A 19,998-nucleotide genomic window follows, 5' to 3' on the forward strand; every position below is an offset into this window, starting at 1 on the left:
ACTGTGGGCTCCTCATCCTCCTTTTCAAGAGCAAGCAGAGCAATCACTAACTTGTCCATTTTTATCTTCACCAACATTATCCCCTTTGTTACTTCAGGTTAGCTAGCCAACCCTCATCAGATTGTTGACAAGTTGGCTTTGTGTTTGAGCAGGAGAAAAGACTCCTATCTGATCACGGCATAAAGCGACCCTGCAATAGTTCGCCCTCCCTCCCCAAAAATAAATATGAGTGAAGGTAGAGAAACAAAAAATGGACACACACTACTTAAGCATAACAAAAAAGCATAATATGAGTAATAGTAACTGAAGCAAAAAAGGTAGTTGTAGTAATAATAATAGCGCTACCAACAGCAATAATAATGGGAATTACAATTGTTAAACAACGCTGACAAAGAATTTTTGCTATAGTAAGAAAATTTGAGATGCACTGACAGTTTAGTGTGTTTGTCTGACTTGGTGGGTTTTCATGGGTTGGTTTAAGGTAGGCACACGGACAGGCACTGCATGCGATGGGGGGAGGTGGGAGGGTGGGGTGGGGGTGGGTGTTGGCTGAGCTGGGAGTGCTTTAGTGAGGGGGCAAGAGGGTAGAATGGGGTGGCTTCAGAGGGGCAAAAGGGCTGGGCGGGGCTCATTTCTGTCCGGTGATGGACTGCGATATGGAGCGAGGAGGAATCATGTCCAACAGGTACTCCCTCTGCCGGTCTGCTAAGCTGGAGCTCTTATGGGCTCCAACCGCCGCTGGGTTCAGATAGGCAATATTTAACCCTGAAAGACAGAGAGAGAAGCAAATAAGAGATGTATAAAGATGTTTAACAATCACCATGCCCAAACATAATAGAGGCTTTACAGTTGTGTCAGAAATATATCAGTCCATGCAGTATATATTTTGGGTACCGGGGATATTGTAGATCTGGCGGCGGCTATCATGCTGCAGTCTACTGCTGCTACTGCTGCTTCCTCCACCACCGCTGGCACAGCGCTTGGCACTGCTCATTCCCATCAGGCTGCTGGCCACGGACAGCTGGGAGGCCTGGGCAAAATTGGACAGGACGCCTCGCGCCGAGCTGGACAGACCTCGCTGCAGGGAGGCCTGAGGCTGGGGAGCCTGGAGACAGTACAGACATGCCATAAGCTATAGCAGCACAATCACACAGCATTGGAATTACTACCTAGTGGTGGTCAGCTGATGCACTGAAAACTGAATTTCATACTGCACAGGATGTCAGCAGGTATAAGAAAGTTAGTTTTAGATCTTTTCATTGCAACCTAGGATGAAATAAGACCATATTTACAATGAAAAACAAAGAAAGTGAAAATAGTCGTCTGAAATAAAAATGAATCTGTATTAATCTAAGAGTGGACCTGCAGCACAAAGACACCTATCATTATGTGGTGAAAAAAATGTCATCTAATTAACTGGATTTAAAGTCACACTTGAATGAAAAATGACTTTTTTGCCTTTTTAGCTCATTCAAACTATCACACCAGCTACCTATTTGACAATTAATGCCAAAAAAAAAGACCAAAAAATATTTTAATGTATTTTTTTTTAAAAATCTCATTACTTTTACTTCCTGGAAAACAGAAAATCTTTAGTGGTGACCTCATGGTGTACATAAAAATTCCAACCAATAAATCCATCACAGATTTTTGAACAATCCCACCCTTCCCATCAAATAAAACTGCCTTTCTCTCCCTGACTGATATCTCATTGGTTTACACTTTTGAATGATCCCTCTCCATGTTGTGTCCTGCCCCGCCCTAATATCCTGTTTTCAACAGGAAATACATCAAATTAAGGTTTCAAAAATGCGGTTTCTTTGTTTCTTGAAGACCAATACTTTTTAAGGCCTTAAATTCAGATAATTTTAAGACTTTTCAGACTGTTTACAGACTCATGAGTTGCACTTATGAAGACACTGCCAATAAATGTGTCCCAAACTCCACTGTTGTCCTCTAGACAGTGTGTCCGCTATAAAATCTCCTTACGTGCCAAATGCACTAATGCCAAGTTATAAGGCTGCAAAATCAAGCTCCATCCATCTCCATCTCTCTGATTTGACATTTTGAACTTAGAAGTGTTAGTGGGTTGTGATCGGTATAGACAATCACATAACCACCACTGCTTGACACATAGACCTCAAAGTGCTGAACTGATAAAACTGGAGCTAGCACCTATATCTCTATAGTAGAATAAGCCCTCTGATGGTGATTCAGGTTCAGCTTACATCAACACCGCTCCCACCTCAAGGTCACATGCATCAACTGTTAACTTAAAAAGGGAGAGAAGTCAGAACACAGAATAGCTTTAAAGGGAATTAGGCTTGGGCTGATATTAGATATTACAGAATATCGCCACCATTACTGCGATATTCCCCTCATCCCCCAAACTGATCCCCGCCCCACCCGGCCGGCGCACCATGTGTTGCTTAGATCACAATTGTGCAAGCTTTTATACTTAGAAACCTATAATCTACTAGCGGTAGGATAGCAAATAATCATAGCTGTAGTGAAAAGTTGGTCATTTTATTTCAAGTGGGTTCCCTTTTCCACAATCAGCCCGTTTTCCCGGAAATAGCAGGAATGAGCAAATGACACCAAATGGCCATTGTTTCCTCCAATGCTTGAATAGTAAGACCCTCGAAATTTGAAGAAATAAAATAGAATACCAATGAAAAGAATCCTGAAAAAAAAAACCTGACAGCGATAATATGGTATATTGCGATATTTTGGCGGGACAGTATGGCAATATTACATTTTGGATATCACCCAAGCCTAAAGGGAATATTTGCCGCTGCTACTGTACTTTTGGTCAATTCGGATGGCTACTGTAATCTACTGAAGCGTTGGAAGAGTTGTTGCAAGGGACACCCATAGTGAGCAGCCATAAGAGATGCCCATGGTGAGTAAGGTGAGCAGCCAAGCCATTTCAAGTACAGAATGATGCTGAATTTGATAACCTGTCTCCTTATCCCACCCCCTCACCCTGGATCCACTCTGAGGAAAAGAGGGACTGAAAAGGACTGCAAGTCTTGAGCTGTCCCTAGTTGGTAAACATGCCATCTTTGTGTATTGTGCGAATGCTAGGATGCAAGGGGGAAGAGAATAGGAGTGAGTTTTCACCATTTGCCAGAAAAAGAGTATGAACTATGTTGTGGCTCTGAACAATCAACAACCACAATATGAAAAAAAAGGCAAAAAAAATAATAAAAATCTTTGGGTATGCAGTTTGCCTTTCACGCCTGATGATTATGAGTGAAATTTGTTATCGATTTGTTACCGAAACATAATGATAACGTTAGCTTGATGTAGGCTATTGATTATCTCCATCACGTGAATGCAAGAAACAACTGTGAGGAAAGCGGCAAAAACCACCTTCCTCACAGTAGCATATTCCCTGCTCTCATTAGCATCTAATGCTGCATAAGCCTCCTGTGCCCTGCCATCCAACACACTCTGAATAAGCAATGCCCATTTATCCTCAGGCCGCTCTAGTTCTTGAGCAATTTTGTCAGATGCATCCAGAAACAAACCCGCTACCTCATGGTTAAACTTGGCAATCAATCTCCAGCAACTACCTATATCAAAGCGAGTTTCATGCTTGTGCTGCAGCTGGCTGTTCAACTGCTTTATCTTATCCTGCTTCAAAGCAAAGTTCTTCTCTCTTGCTTTTGCTTGTCACTCTCTTTTTCTTGTCGTTCTCTTTCTCTCTCTCATTCAGGATCAGGCAAATGTAGAATCTCCACACAGACCTCAAGAATATCTGGCCTGTGGATCAATGTCTACATTGACAGAACTCTGCATCAAACTGCCATCTTAGCTAGCTTAACAACAAAATTAGTGCATAACAGGGAAAAGATTCCACATTAAGGCTACACAAATATTTTGAGCTGACACACTAATCACTAGGACCTAAATACAAAAGGGACAAAGGCATTACCTTACTCAAAATACTGCTCAAATCATGACACAAATAGCTGACCTGCCAGTTACCATCTAGGTTAACTTACAACAAATTAGCCTAGCTGCCAGCAGCTAACAAACCGACTAAAGCTACTGTAGATACATTCACCCACATGCACACATGCAGCTTAAAACTTAAAGTGAAGTGGACCTAACTAGCAAATAACAAATTACCCAACCTCAAGGCTATTATTTGCAACCAACAACTATTACTGACGTGCTACAAAACAATTGTTACAAAAGCTAACAGTGATACATAACATGGTAACATGATTGAAATTTGCTAATAAGCTAATAATGCTAAGAGTTACTCATATGCCAAGAAGTGATACCCTTCTAAGCATATCCATACAGAAGAATGGCCTGATGTTTCAGATGGGTCTCGCCCACAAAGTGTGGTAGAAGTGATATAACCCCGCTCTATTTCTATGGGCAAATTTTCTGTGGTTGCTTTGTTTTGTTCATAGAAACTGAATAGGGTTTTACACTTGTACCACACTTTGTAGGCGTGGCCTTTTTGCCGCGTCATCGCCATTCTTATCTATGGCTATCTAGGGGATCAACTCTAAAAGCTCCCTTTAAAAAAAACGTGCAGCCTATGTGCTGGATGTATGTTCATGTATGTGATGAAAGACAAGAGAAAAGGAAGGGCTGGTTGGAGGAAGAGTGTACAAGACAGAGCTCACCACTTCCGATGTCAGCTTAGCAGTACCAGCACAAGCATGCTCCACCATGAGCGACCAGCTCCTTCTGTTCTTCTGAGGAATAATCGTCTGTTCGGGGTTTTTTTTTTGTATTGTAGGTTGAGACACCAAACAAAACAACAAGTCTGGCAATCAGCAAAACAGGCAGGTAGGGGCAATCTTCATTAGCAGACAAAAGTTTGTTAGTGCAGGCCAATCCAGCGCGTCCTTCACCCTCTTTTATAACAGGCTAACTCACACATTCAAAACCCCCCGCCTTTGAGTCGCATGACTTTTTCACCAATCCAAAACTCTGCTGCTACCCATTCCAACCAACCAGCATTAGAAAAAGAAAGGAAAAGAAATGTGCTTCTTTTAATTGACTCATGTGCCTGTCAATCAAACCTAAATAAAAAATGCTTTTCCTGCTTTTTATGACATTTTACATGGCTGATTATTTCCACATACACAAGAATGATTTAATATTCAGGTGAGCTACAGTGGAAGAGGTCGTCAGGGTGTTTGATATGAGTAGATTTTTCAACACATAACTACCTGTCACATTCAAGACTACTCCATGACAAAGAACAAAAGTTACATGAACAATGTTTATCAGGAAATGTTATGTACATCACTTGAGACTTGAGTCAGGAAATTTGTTTTTCTTCGCAAGTGACGAGACCTAGCAGCCAAGCTTGATGTTAAACACAACTGAGGAAACTTGCTAAACCTTTCTAAGCCTGCAAAAAACACAACTTTCAAATTGCATGCGTTTTGCATATATGCTGCGGCGTACCTGGCGGAGGGCATGGTGTCGGATCATAGTGTCGGTCTTGGTGGCGTTGGGGCCGGGCGGGGCCGAGCTGGGGGACAGGGCCGCCTGCTGCTGCAGCCTCTGTTCAATCTCCTGATATGGAAACACAATCAGGGATAGACACGTATTTCTGGTCAGTGTTACACATGCCATTCACATTATTTTAACAAGGGCAGGCTTGGTACTCTTAGTAGCTCATGGTGGGTTTGAAAACATCTGAAAACATCCTGTTTATCTTAATCTTAAATAAAAAGGCCATGTACTTCGCAAATTCTTTTCTTGACATAACAATTAACCTCACACACACCATTTAGAAAACAAATATTGTAGTGCTTCTCTCGCCACATAAAATAGACAAGTAGAATCAATACAATTAAAAACTGTTAAGTGTTAAGTGTACTGTTATGACTTTTGTAAGTCACCATTTAAAATGATAAAATAATAAAATAACTAGAAATAATATCATAATATTATAGATAATTGTTAGCATGGCCTGCCCTCTACTGGCCCCAAAGGTGTACAGCACTTAATTGCAGTTCATTACAGTTGATGCATAATTATCGATTATATTGTTGATCCTATTATTTAGCTTCTGACCGCAAGTACTTGAATACACTAGCAGTTTAGCTACAAAACACTTGGATTATGTTGCACAAGCTGTTTGGAGAAATTTGAGGGACATTTTCTGCTTTTGTTGGAGCTGTAAAAAGATGCCCCTGTTAACTTCAATAGTTTGGGAGAAGGCTGAGATGGAACTGTGGGGGCTAACATGCTGTGTGTTGGGTTATCAAATAATCTTCAATGTTTCCACTGACATGGAGGCGAGTAGATAATGAGTGGATTTTCATTTTGGGGTGAACTATTCTGTTAACTGTAACCCACTCACATGCATCTTCATGAATTATCTTTTCATCCAGAAAAAGGTAAAAACTGGACAAGCTAGTAAACAACAGAACTTTAGAGCTTTATATAACATAGCTAAGGTGTGCTGTAAAATATTTCAAAATGTATAGCCTAGCTATGTATCGCGGTATAATACCAGCAACATAGCATATACAGTAGTAGACTGCATAATACATTTTGGATTATTTTGGGGGATTTTCGCGCTCATTAGACAGTTTAAAAGACTGGGAGAGAGAAGGGGATGACATGTGACAAAGGTCCTTTGCCGGATTCAAACCCAGGATGTGCCTTAGACCACTGAGCCACCAGGACGCCCCAAGATAACTACAAATTGTAATAAGTAATTTCAACAGAATTGCTGTGCTTAGATACAAAGTCAGTGTCCCGAACACCACCACCTCTCCTGACCTGAGAAATATAAAGCCAGAATACCACTATGTACAGAAAATGTAGTCAAACATGTTGAACGGCCCTCGTGACATTCAGCGACGGAACCATGCTGACCTGCTCTTGCTGCAGAGCCTTAACAAAGGCGTTCTTCAGCCTGTTGGTGTGCTCCGCCTTCAGAGCCTTCTTCTGATTGGAGGTCATGCACTGCTCACAGAGGATCCGCCCACTCTTCTCCTGCTTCCAGTGGGGGGTGAAGTCAGTTCTGCACTGGGCGCAGAAGAAGGGCTCCATGCGGGCCAGCGCCCCCCGGAGTTTACCTGGAGAGAGAGGACTCCGCATCAGCCAATAATACTGTTTTGACCGCCAGTTCCCTTTAAATATCTTAAGCCCTATTATAGTATTATGTCGGACCTCATGTAATTAATGAATTACCCTGTAACACCAATCACCGGAGCCCCGGGTACAATTGTACAAGGTCAATTTTATAATTTGTCACAATTTTATAATTTGATAGAAATCACATGTCTAGAATAAGAAATTACAGACATGTTAATATAGAACCTCCTTGCATGGCAGATATGCACAGGATTAAATTCACCAACTATTTCAGCAATTCTTACAAATCACTACACATCTTCAAGAAATGCTGCTCTGTAGGAACATCATTTTAATACGCAGTGCGGTGGTGCTTATAAACTGGCCACTGTGTGAATACAGTGGATTTCAATAGTTTACACACCTTTTCAAATATTCTCAAGGTTTTTGCCTTGAGGCCTGAAATGAAAACCCATTACATCAGATGTTTTTCCCTTTCTCTTGGATATAGTGACCATCAAAATCAAGGTAAAACTGATTTCTGACTATGTCTTGAAATGGAAAACTAAAACACCTTGGTTACGCTAAACTAATTAAACTTTAATGAAACTTCAATGATCTCTTAGGGAAATTAGGTAAGTGTGCCACCCTTGTTAATACTCAGCAGAAGCACCTTTTACTTTGATAACAGCAGTAAGACCATTTGAATTAATCTCTACAAACGTAGCACATCTGGATACAGGAATTGTCTCCCACGTACTTTGCAGAAGAGTTCAAACTCACTCACACTGGAAGGGGACCGCCTATGTAACTCCTCTTTAGGTCACGCTTATGTGCTTTAGTTTTACATATTTATGACATTGTCAGAAATAGGCTTGGGCCGATATTCAATATTATTGAATATCGTGATATTTCGTAAATATTGCGATATCTCCCGCGATATCGAATCTACTCATCCAATCCAATCTACTAATCTCTCTTCCCTCCGTGTGTCTGCTGCTCACCCTGGCTGTCGATGACGCTCTGCACCACCTCCTCCAGGCCCACCATGTAGATGAACTCGCTGTTTGCGGCTGAGGGCAGGAAGTGGAGGAGTGGGGCGGGAGGTTTGGGAGGCGGGATTTCCAGGAGGGTTTTCTCCAGCTGCTTCCTCAGGGCCAGCTTGGCCGCCGCCTGGCTGCTGGCCTGGTCGGCCATGGAGCTCACCCCGCCGCCGGCCGTGCTGGACATGGTGGACGGGCTCACCGCCGAGGCTCCACCCAGGCCGCCCGCCACCCCGCCGCCCGCCGCCGCCGCCTGCATGTGGGCCAGGTTCATGTACATGGCGCTGGAGCCCGAGCGCTGGGACGCTGCCACCTGCTGGCTGGTGGCCTGCAGAGAGAACAACAGTCGCTATTGCGTAGCAAAGATGTGTCAGAGCCAACAGCTGTATTGTCAGGATTACTGGCTTGTATTCTGTAATATGCAGGAGCTTTAACCATATTCTAACTTAAAGCTGCACCAGGCAAGATTTTTATGGAAATAAAAAAACACCTTTTATCAGCCTAAATCACGCATTGGGGCTGCAACGATCTACGGTGATGCAAAACACTAAGGGAATGCAGGAAATGAGCAAAAGCACCAATCACGTAAGCTCATACTCTCTGCTGGAATTGTCCTTTAAAGCTGCACTAGGCAAGATTTTAATGTAAAAATGCAGCTGTCTTATCAGTCTAAATCACAAAGTGGGGATGCAACAGAGAAGAGCGTCCCATCCCCCGAATTGAGATGCTGTAGATTCACCATATTTACCCAAACTAAATTCTGGGGTCACAATTTATTTGTTTATATGTTGATACTAAACAACTGACTATAATGCATCACTAAAACGTCTACAGAGTTTCAAATGATACGCATAATTGTGTGAAGACTAGTCCATTGATAAACAATGTCTGGACTAGGGTTAGTTTAGGTTTGGGGTTAATGTTAGAAATAGGGCCAGGTTAGGGTTGGGCATAGGTTTAAAAATGGGGTCAACTGGGGCCACTAATGTACCACATTACCTAGTGCAGCTTTAAAGGAAAAACACTACAACAGAATTCATTTCTTTCATTCTTACAATCTAGCTGTCCTAACTGTCCAGGGTCACTGGATTTACTACATGCAACCTTGTTGAGTAATTTTTGTTTGGATGAAACAGAAACAATACTTAGTCCTCAGTCAAGACATAGTATCTTACAAAAACATATATATTTTTAAAAATGGCCAATGTTCTGCTTCAGAACTTGCCAGAGATTGCTAGGCTTGGTGGGCACCGTACCTGCTGGTAGCCGACGGCGTTAGCCATGCTGCCGGAGCTGGTGCGGGCCATGCCGGGTTTGGAGGACACTCGCTGGCCCTGCAGCTGGGCAGGGTTGGGTGCTATCACCCTCTGGGACATCAGCATGGGCGGCAGGTTGGCATTGGCTGCTGACCTGATGACTGTGTGACCCTGGAGAGAGAAAAACCAAGAGAGATTAAAAAGGGAAGATAGGAAGGATAAGGCTCAGAGTTCATTCATTCAGAGTTGAGGTAAGTGTGCGTGTGTAATTTTTACATTTTGGATATGTCATTGTCAAGCATTTTTTTAAGAGGAGGTATAGTTAGACTAATAAAGAAAATATATTCATTCATGTCTCATTCAGTCATTTATGTAGCTGGTTAGATTTGTGTAGGCCTACTTAATAACTAGCTCTCTTTATTTAACTGATTAGGATTGCAATCAATGCACCTAAAAGACAGCAGCTTCAACAACTTCATTCTATTTAGCCAAGCTAATACTGTATTCAATATATGCAACCTCGTAGAGCTTAAGCCATTTCCATATTATAGCACTTGACATTGAATATTGATTAATTAAAAACACAGATTAGCCTGTTATAGGGCTAATGAATGAACAATGCAATGATCTAAGTCCATATAATATGGCAATTAATAAAAGGCTATCATACCCAATGCTTCAAAAGTACACCATTATATTATTATTATAATAACAATAATCATAATAATTAAACAATAAGTTAAAATGACAAACATTATAATATATTATCAGCATGATTCATATTATGTTAATACTACTACTACTAATAATAATAATGAAAAACGAAGCTGTAAAATGTGTCATTTTTACAGTCAATTTAACAACAAAATAATTTGACACTCAATAGTCTGTAAATAATAGGTGTACCTAAAAATTTTAATATTCTCCCCTGCACCACCCCAACTGAGAGCTACGTGCCCGCGTCAGAATATGAGGATCTTGTCTCACGTCGTTTTTGTTTTGGCTGAAGGGCGTAAATGCATGACTTATGTGCACCGACTCTGAATGGCAGCCTAATGAGGGAATTGCTAATGAGGGGAGTGAAGAGTTCCAACTTCTAGCCTGCCAATGCACAGTGGCTACGTTTCCATACCGAAATAATATTGCCAATACTGTGGTTAAGGTTGGGTGAATTTGTCCACATGAACCTTTGATACCCTGTGGTTTGAGTCTCCCTGCTGCCATGAGTAAACCAGTTCACAGAATATTCCCCTCCTGGTTACAGAGGGAATTCTCCGTGCATGTAAATGTAGCCAGTGTTGTCTAGGTCAGTGGTTCTCAACGTGGGGTCCGGGGAACACCGGGGGTCCTTGAGGGGGTTCCAGGGGGTCCCCAGCAAATTGATGAATTGTTAAACTTCAGCATTATTTAATTTACAAAAAGTTAACACAATTAGAGAATGTAGAAGAATGACCATTTTGATCATAGTTTCACTGTTATCTCTCTACCTACAATACAGATAGTCATGGAATTCTGAACAAAATCATATATAACAATAAAAATATTCACAGATTTGGGTCCGAGAGACAAAATCTCATCAAATGGGTGTCTGTGGCCCCAATGTTGACTAAGTTAGGGGTCCTTGATATGAAAAAGGTTGAGAATCACTGGTCTAGATAGATGTTATTCAAGTTTTCGACAGTAGAGGGCGGTAGCTCCTTGGCGAGGGAACGGACACCAAACCAGACAGAAAAACATGATCCCAGCATACAAAAGAAGCTGATCAGACCTTTCCACATCATGTCCACATCAATATACACAAGGGTTGTGCAGATGTACGATGTTATCGGACATCCGTGATGGGCTGCGGCAGTGCTGATGTGCCTCTTTCGAGTGGCGATGTTTTTCATCAATATAATATTTTTGAAAATAACATTTCAACAACAACAAAATAATTGAATAAGAGGCGTTGAGAACAATGCTCAGCCGAGTCAGCGGAGGAAAAGAAAGGAGACACATACGTACAGCCCTTCAGCTCACACACACACACACACACAGCCATGAATATAAACATCTAAAGAACATTTAATACCATCTCAAAAAGGTGTGGGGGTGGGGGTCACCCAAGAACAAAGGTTTACACAAAGAAACACTCACATATGCGGGGGCATACACACACGGGCTGAAACGATTATTCTATGTTATCGACAAGATCCACAATAAAAAAAAAAAAATTGTCAACAATAATTCCAATTGTGGAATAGTATTATTGTATTATTGTATTATTGGCCAGGCAGCCTGTCCAGTCTATTTAACCTACTCGCCTGGTCTCACCTGAAGATTGTTTGACCGCAATGACTAAAGACTGGAAGGAAAAATATAGAACTGAATGTGCTATGAATACAGTGAAGCAAGAAAAACTTTTTTGCTGATCATCATAACAAAAAAAAGTTAAAGCTTTATTCTTATCACCAATTCATCTTGCAAAGCTAGGGATGGGACGATATATCGAAATTCAATACATCGCAATACAAAAATGTGACGATATGCATCGTGAAAATGAATCGCGATATTATCTCGATCCAAATGATATTATTTACACTTTGTTATGACATTTTTAAATTGTTGTTTACATTCTAGCAAGACAATGCCATCGCTAGAAAGATTTGTGGCTCAGAAATAAACATAATTCTGTCAGACTTTGTTGTCATTGAATTTTTATTTATTACATCGTATCGTGGTTGTATTGAATCGTGAAGCCCATATCGCGTATTGAATCGCATTGTGATATAAGCATATGGTTCCATCCCTATTAAAAATGCACCTGTAATGTGAGCCACATTCAAATGGCGGTCAATACTGACATTATACAGCGGAGTGAAGCCACAGCGCTGCTTTTCTCTGTCTAAACTTATTCTTCTTGAAACTAAACAAAGACCTGCAGGTTCTCATTTTCCATGACTGATTTAAGAGAAAAGCAGTCTGGTCTGTCTGATAACATGATTTAGTCTGATTTAATGTTTCTGTAATCCTCCTGGATCCTCCTCTGCTCTGCATGCCCATCATAAATATAACAGTGGCGGAGCATGAGTTTTGGGGGCCTTGGGCAGAAACAGTTCTAGGGCCCCTTTGATACTATATACTCTAAAAAATGTACAGAAAATAATTGAGGAAAAATAACTTTTAAAGAAAGTGAGAATCCTACCAATAAAGGTGAAACTTTTAAAAAAAAATTTCCTCTCATTTTGTCGACAGCATATGACTATTAAACAGTGGAAATAAAAATGTATTTTAACCATTTCGTTGTAATAAAAAATTAAGCTACAATTAAAATTTAATTGTTTGTTCATTATTTGCCATTATTTGTTCAGAGCCAATCCTGGACCTCATAATCAGACAGTGAAAAAAAATTATTTTAGCACTTTTGTTATATAAAAAATAAACACAATTAAATCTAAATAAATGATTATTGATTACAAATAATAAGCATAAATGACAATCACCAGAATAATTGATTATTCATCAGAATAATTGGTAGAATATTGATTAATCATTGTAATAATCAGCAGAATAATCGATTATCAAAATAATCGTTAGCTGCAGCCCTAACACACACACACACACACACACACACACTTGTCTCACTATACTTGTGAGGACCTTCTACTGACTACATTGATTCCCTAACCATAATTCTAACCAAATCCTAACCCTAAACTAACCATAACCCTTTTGCACCCTAACCTTAACCAAATTCCTAATCCTAAATTAACCATAACCTAATCCCAATTCTAATCTTAATCCTAAAACAAAGTCTTAATCCTGAACAAAATGTCCTCAGTTTGAAGGTCTAAAATTCAAACTCTTACTCAAAAGGATAAAAGTACAAGAACATACACACACACACACACACACACACACACACATATACACACAGACACAGACCTGTGCGGTGCGGAGGTTCTGGGGCTCCGGGGTATGCAGGCCAGGCCGGACTGGTAGTTTGCCCAGGCCTTGAGAGCTGTGGATGGGAGGTGGCTGCACAGAGGAGGCGGCGTTCTGGACCACCGGTACCTGCAAACATTTTTAAAAAAAAGAATAAAAATAAAAAATACTACTGACTAGGGCTGTGTGTAAAAAAAACAAAACATATGAAATACATCACAATTCAATTTTTTCCAATTCAGAATTTATTCTGTAACTCCTGATATCTGTTCTTGTAACCCTTGTTGTTTTACAAAAGAGCAGCGGTGTAGCCTCGGCTTGGGCCAATATTCGTTAATATTGAATATCGCAATATTTCATGAATATTGCAATATTTCCCACAACATTTCCCGCTTTTAAACTTATAAACCTATAATTTACCAGTGGTAGGCTATTAAAAATACAAAAATAATCATACTTGAACTGAAACATTACACCAAATTACACCAAATGGTGAGTGTTTCCTCCAGTGCTTGAATAGTAAGATCAAATTTCTAGGCTGTTAATAATAATAATAATAATAATAATAATAATAATAATACTTCTTATTATTATTATAGCCTAGAAATTTGATAAAATACCCCCCCAAAACACCTGGGAAAAAAACCACTGAAAAAAATCAAATAAACTAAAAATAATAATAATAATATCTTGTATCGTGATATTTTGGTGGGACAGTATTGCAATATAAAATTTGGGATATCGTCCTAGCCTAGTGTAGCCAAGAAATTGTTGTTGTTGTTGTTGTTGCGACTCTTGTACTGACCATGAGGTTGAACTGGTTATTGTACATATTATGATTTCCCTGTCTATTGGTCATGGTAATACTTGCTGTAGCTGTGGTAAAGCTGGTGTTAGCGGCAGGTCTGACCTTCTGCACCACGTTCTCCTTCTGCATCTGACTCTGCCTCAGCTTCTTCAGCAGCACCAGGCGAGCCTCCTCCAGGCGAAGCTCCTCCCTCAGAGCTTTGATCATCTGCTGCCTCTCCTCGCCCGTCTTCCCCTGGAAGACAGAAAAATAAGGGTTTTGATCAACACACCATTGTGCAACAAGAAAATTGTGTGTCCAGTATTCATTTAAAGGAAGCGCCACCCTTGGATCCTCTTACAGTTATAAATCATCAATTTATGAGGTTCGGTGTATTCCAGGAGTTATTTTTTGTGTTGTAATTTACTGTCATTTTTTGTTGTATCCACTTTCCCTCAACCTGCCTCATGCACATTTCCCAGAATGCCTTTTGACAACCCCAAGAGAAGGGGTGTGAACTTGTTCCATTCAGTTGTTGGGTTATGCGTGCAGGTGGCGACGGCGATAGTAACAGCATAGTAGGAGCAAGAGAGCAAGTTTTTCCAGTTGAGAGAAAGCGAGTGTCGCGCCCCTTACTCAAAACACAACACGTCTTGTGGCTGCATTGCATTCGGGGTCTATTGAGGCTACTGTTGGTGGAGAAATTGGTCTCTCTCCTCTTCTACGATGGATTTCTCCCTGTGTGATTGTTGAACGTTGGTGCAAAACGGCAGCTCTAGAAAGTAGCCCTCGCTCTTCAATTGTGAGGGACTGACACCAAAACCTGACCTTAACATTGATGAAACATTTTCTGCTATCAAACTCCATAATAGCTACACTGGAAATATCTCCACATGACACCACGTCTACACTTGGCCACTTATCCAAGGGAAGAAGACAAATACACCACCAAACAACAAACTGGGCACAGAAATGCAAGGTACATCACCAATAGCTGTTTCCATTAAAGCTGCACTAGGTAATTTTGCATGTTGGTGGCCCCAAATGGCAGCAAGAGGTAACGGTTTCAATTCTGAAGACTTCAATACCTAGAAAACCAGTAAGGTGAGGTCAATAAACTAAATGTCTTTTTCTTTAGGAGACACTTTAGGATTTCACTCTTACGTTTTGATTCCTTACTTCCTGCGTGGAGAAGATTTCCCATCAGTGTTCATACAGACACCAAAATTTAATTTGGGTAAAAAGGGTGAATCTACAGCATCTCAATTAGGGGGATGGGACGCTCTTCTCTGTCGCAGCCCAACTTTGCGATTTAGACTGATAAGACAGCTACATTTTTACATTAAAATCTTGCCTAGTGCAGCTTTAAAGCAAAAAATTCCACATTCAAACAGTTACCTCTGCACTAGCAGCTTTAGTTTGCCATGGTGAAGCTTTACCACAATGCATAACCCTATATTCAGAACCAATGCAAACATTTTTTTTTTTTTCTTTCTTTTTCTTTTAGAGGTGGTGCAAATGCACGCAAAGTCAATGGAAGGAGGCGAACAGAGCAAAATGGACGCAATTTTGCTCTCGGTGACACAAATTGAGGCAAAGAGGGATTCGAAATTTTTCAACTTGAGCCAGAACTTGGCCTGACACAAAAAAAAAATGAAAAAGACTATCAGCTTCAAGCAGGACACTAACCATGTGCTTGTAAACGGAGGTGAACGGTATTTTCTAGTTTTATCTACAGTTTTTCCACTCATTGCCCAATGCTAAGTTGATCAGAGCCTATTTGCCAAAAGGTCAGCGTATTGCTTTGAGCTGCACAGAGGTTAAGTGTTTGACATGGTAAGACTTTGCTGAGCCTTTATTGCCCCAGCATTCCTTTCCATTTCCTGACTTCACATGCCACCTGCAGCTAGTGCTTAATCTCTCTTGGCATACAATGTTTAAACTCAATTACCGAGTACTAACTGCTAAGGAAGGGGTTTAGCGGTATGACCTTTGATACATACTGACCATATGTCCTTAGTACCAAAGCAAAAAATGAAATAATACAAGGTTTCTGAGATGGTCGACACCAGCACGGCACCAGAGGGTAAACTCTGACATTTTCAAAGCCATTATGTAGGTGAGAAACATGGTTGTGGTTTCTGGTTTTACCTTGAACATGTCCAGATTGGCGTGGTGCAGGCGTTCCTCAGGGCGAGGTGTTGTCCTGGGACTGGATGCCTCGTTGTCCGACAGGATGATAACATCTGGAGACGGGGTTCGTCTTTCACGGTCCACCTCACTGAGGGGTCAAACACAAAACCACCCTGTCATCTCCAACAGACACTGTAATATTTGAAATGCGTGTTCATCCGTCGGGAAAATAACAGTATTCTGGACTTTTGCTACCCAGGTGTCATGGAGATGTGATGCTTATATGCAATTTTCACAATGTGCTCCATGACATACGTTACAATCAATATATTGTGACTACTCTGCATTATATGATGCAACAGCACTGCTATTTTATCCTCCTGTAATAAGAAAATACAAAAACAGTTTAGCACATACTCCAGAGACATAATTAACAACAACCACACCTATGATCAAAAAACCAAATGTCCTCAAGATACACATCTGCACATTTTGTCATTTGATAATAATCACATTTGCTGTCCTGTTGTCAGCGTTACTCACCTTTAATATCAAAACAATCAATTTTAATTACTCTAATGATGAATGCTAAATGCCCAATCAATTCCCATCCATTATTTAATCCATGGATTAACACCAGAAAGGCCAAGCTGCAGTCAAAGGATGGCTGTTTGGAATTTAGAAACTGAAATAGTTCAGATTTCAAAATGTCCCTCCATGACTTTACCTAGACCAACTTTCTATACAAACTAGTTTGCTAGACTTTCAAAATCATGCAAGGAAACAGTAGCTTTAATTATTTTCATTCCCTTTCAATTGATAACTTGTTGGCCTTCTCTTAGACATTTCTAATGTTAAACTATTCCATTCTCACCATCTTCTCCCAGCGCTCATATCCACTGGCTCGTCCAGCATGTTTTCCTTCCCATTCTTGCTGGGTCCAACATGGCCGCCATGGCCGCCCAGCCTCAGGCTCCCATTCAGCTTCTCCTCGTAAGCGGCGGCAGCACCCATCAGGCTCTGGTGGTGCAGGGTGCTGGCCCCGGGGCCCTTCCCGTCTCCCAGGGGCCCCGCCGCCTCCAGGGCCGCCAGGTCGGCTAGGTCCTTACGCTTCAGCAGCGCCAGCATCTTCAGGCGCTCCATGGCCTCATGGCCCTCCATTTTGAGGCGCTTGGCCAGCGCCTCCTCTCGCTCATCGGGCGACTCCAGGCCTCGCTTCAGCAAGTTCAGCCTCAGCGCCTCCTCAGACATCCGCTCCATCCTGGAGGAGAAAACAGGAGGAGCACAGGGAGGTTTAGTATCACAACACAAACTCATCGCTAGGTGTGAAGATGTGCTTAGTTATGAATAATCTGATATATTTTGGGATATGTATATGTGTTGTGGGTGAAAATAGTTATTCTATAGCAAGTCTTTCTAAAATCATATGTACATCCTGATACACATCAGTCAGAAAGATGAGGCCTTCAACACAGTATCCGAAAACTACCAGAGCCAAGCACCAAATGTCAGTTAAATTTGTCTTTGGTGGATAAATCAAAAGGTGTCACCTGCCATACTGGCCAGTAACTTTTTGGGATTTGAAAGCCTTGGTTATATACAGTCTTCGGTCTTAAATTGTTCTCAAATGTTGTCCCTGCTGGCCACCGTACACACTCTGTGATCAGGAGCAAATCAAAGCAAAGCAAAACAATGACTTTTTATCAGACAGGCTTCTGATTGGCTGTTTCTCTGCTGCCTGGATGGTTAACTAGCCTGAAATTCCATAAGGATTAATATCAAAACGTAAAAACCAGTGTACTTCAGCTGTGTGTGAGTTATGCAAGCGAGTGAGCGAGGTCTAAATTAACACACAAAACGTGTAGTGTGACATATTTTTATGAAAACATGTATATTAGTTGTTTTGGCCGGTAAAAATTATTCCTGGCTGGTAAAATATTTCAGTCCCATTGTATGTTACATATCAGTCAGAAATATAAAAAAATTTCAGAATGACACAACATCCGTGTATTGCAGTGGCAGCGTGGCAACACATAGACACATGTACGGTTAGTGTGTGAGCACATAAACCTGAGTGTGTGGGAGTTGTATATGCATGGGTGCCGTTGGACTGCTTCCTGACCGCCCACTGCTTTGACTGAGCTATCAAGACAACTTCCTGCTCCCTGACAAAGAGAGGCCACCTAATTGATTAATTACAAGGTAGATAACAGTAATTTTCCCTGCTTGGTGGTAAAGAAAATATCACCATTTTCAGCACAGTCACTGCTTGAGCTCCACGCAGGCGTGCTGGGAAAAAAAGCAAAAAAACCCGCCAAATTAAGACAACTTCTCCCCTTAAGGCGGGCGCACACTATGTGACTGTCAAAGACGTAAGATTTTTTTGTAGCGCTGACATTAAACAACCCCGCTTCCTGTAGTTTCTTGTCTGATCGACGCAGTGGCGGCTCACTTGGCGACGAAGCACAGATGGGGAGTCACACAGTAAAAGATTCTTGATTTGGTCATGACAGATCTGGATGCCCTGCCGTCTCACCAAGACAAACAAAATGTGACTATGTTTTTTACCTGATTGTGCTAAAATGGAACTTGAGAATGCGCGCTGCACTTAAAACAAATCAAGTCAATGTAAGTTTAGCTATGCCTGATAGACTTGTGTTCATACCAGTAAAGAATGCATGAAGAAATAGCTGAATATGAGCATCAGTCCAGACTCCTTATACCCATAAAGCCTTGCGTTTAGAAGTAGTTTCCTGTAGTTGGATCGGTTACATTCTCACTCCTAACAAACCACATCACAGTTCTCTTAGAAGAAGACTGAGACTTGCATTTTCAGGCGTCTCAGTGTGGTTATTTGGTGCCACCAGAGTTCCAATGCCATTGTTCTCACCTGTCCAAATGAAACTGAACTAAAGGAGTAAACACTCCAGAGTTCAAATAAACTCCAAACATGCTGGATGTGAACGCACCCCGAGACTGGCTGAAAGACGGGGTCAGACTGCCTGTCTGACCCGCTTAAATTTAACACTGCTCAGTGACGAATCAGCTCTGACATGGGGATTTTGTCTCAGATCTCAAACTTGTGTGGGACAGCAAAATTGGGCTGCGTCGTTATGTAGTGTGCACCTGGCTTTAGTAAAAACAGCAGCGTTGTGCAGGGAGGCGGAGTACACAGCGCTACATATCCAGCCCTCATCTGAGTCAAATTAAGCATTCTTATTAACCGCTGTCACCTTAATCACATGACAATCAGTGCAGTGACCCGCGAGGACGGAACAGAGATAAATAAATAAACAGACAACGCCAGCGCCCGATGGTAAGCTCATTCAGATGGAAGTGGGTTAAAGACAGTCGGCTAAGAATAGCCTTGCATCCCTGTACATGATGGTGACAAATACATTTGGGAAATGTTTGATGCCTCTTGTGTGTGTGCTCCGTTACCATGTGGTTCGTACCGCTGAGGAAGACTTCGGTGCGGATGGCAACCAATGAAGCACATCAGCTTAGTCATGTGACTGGTTACAGTAAGTAGGCTGACTGAGCGTTAAACCAATCAAAAGCCTCCGGCAGGAATGCCAGCTGGATAGGGAAATGACAAAGCAAAAAAACTCCTTGCAGGGTATTTTTATTATTTGATTGGAAGATTTTAGTATGATTTACATAGACAGTTATAGTCTTGCCCCTACTAATTATGCCATATCACAGTCATATTATTCTTCACAGGATCTAAAACCACAGAAGATGTGTAACTAGGCTATATGTATATGTGGACAGTGCAACAATATAC

At 41.3% G+C, this 19,998-nt stretch overlaps 1 protein-coding gene across 4 annotated transcripts in view; it reads right to left on the reverse strand.

Moving 5' to 3' along the window:
• Positions 1-628: 628 nt before the first annotated feature.
• gatad2b (GATA zinc finger domain containing 2B) overlaps positions 629-19,998 on the reverse strand; it is a 48,534-nt gene continuing 29,164 nt past the window's right edge. The window contains exons 2-12 of one of the 4 annotated variants that reach the window (XM_078290284.1): positions 17,086-17,472; positions 16,230-16,359; positions 14,202-14,333; positions 13,292-13,420; positions 9,368-9,538; positions 8,073-8,439; positions 6,868-7,070; positions 5,443-5,553; positions 4,650-4,736; positions 895-1,105; positions 629-765 (exon numbers count right to left, since the gene is read on the reverse strand). In XM_078290284.1, the coding sequence (XP_078146410.1) occupies positions 629-765; positions 895-1,105; positions 4,650-4,736; positions 5,443-5,553; positions 6,868-7,070; positions 8,073-8,439; positions 9,368-9,538; positions 13,292-13,420; positions 14,202-14,333; positions 16,230-16,359; positions 17,086-17,471 (2,064 nt within the window). In that variant the 5' untranslated portion in view covers position 17,472. Of the gene's footprint in view, positions 766-894; positions 1,106-4,649; positions 4,737-5,442; positions 5,554-6,867; positions 7,071-8,072; positions 8,461-9,367; positions 9,539-13,291; positions 13,421-14,201; positions 14,334-16,229; positions 16,360-17,085; positions 17,473-19,998 lie in introns of all 4 variants that reach the window. The other 3 variants (XM_078290283.1, XM_071895396.2, XM_078290285.1) reach the window with 3 other exon arrangements.

This window comes from Centroberyx gerrardi, chromosome 19 (assembly GCF_048128805.1).
Source record: "Centroberyx gerrardi isolate f3 chromosome 19, fCenGer3.hap1.cur.20231027, whole genome shotgun sequence".
NCBI lineage: Eukaryota > Metazoa > Chordata > Actinopteri > Beryciformes > Berycidae > Centroberyx > Centroberyx gerrardi.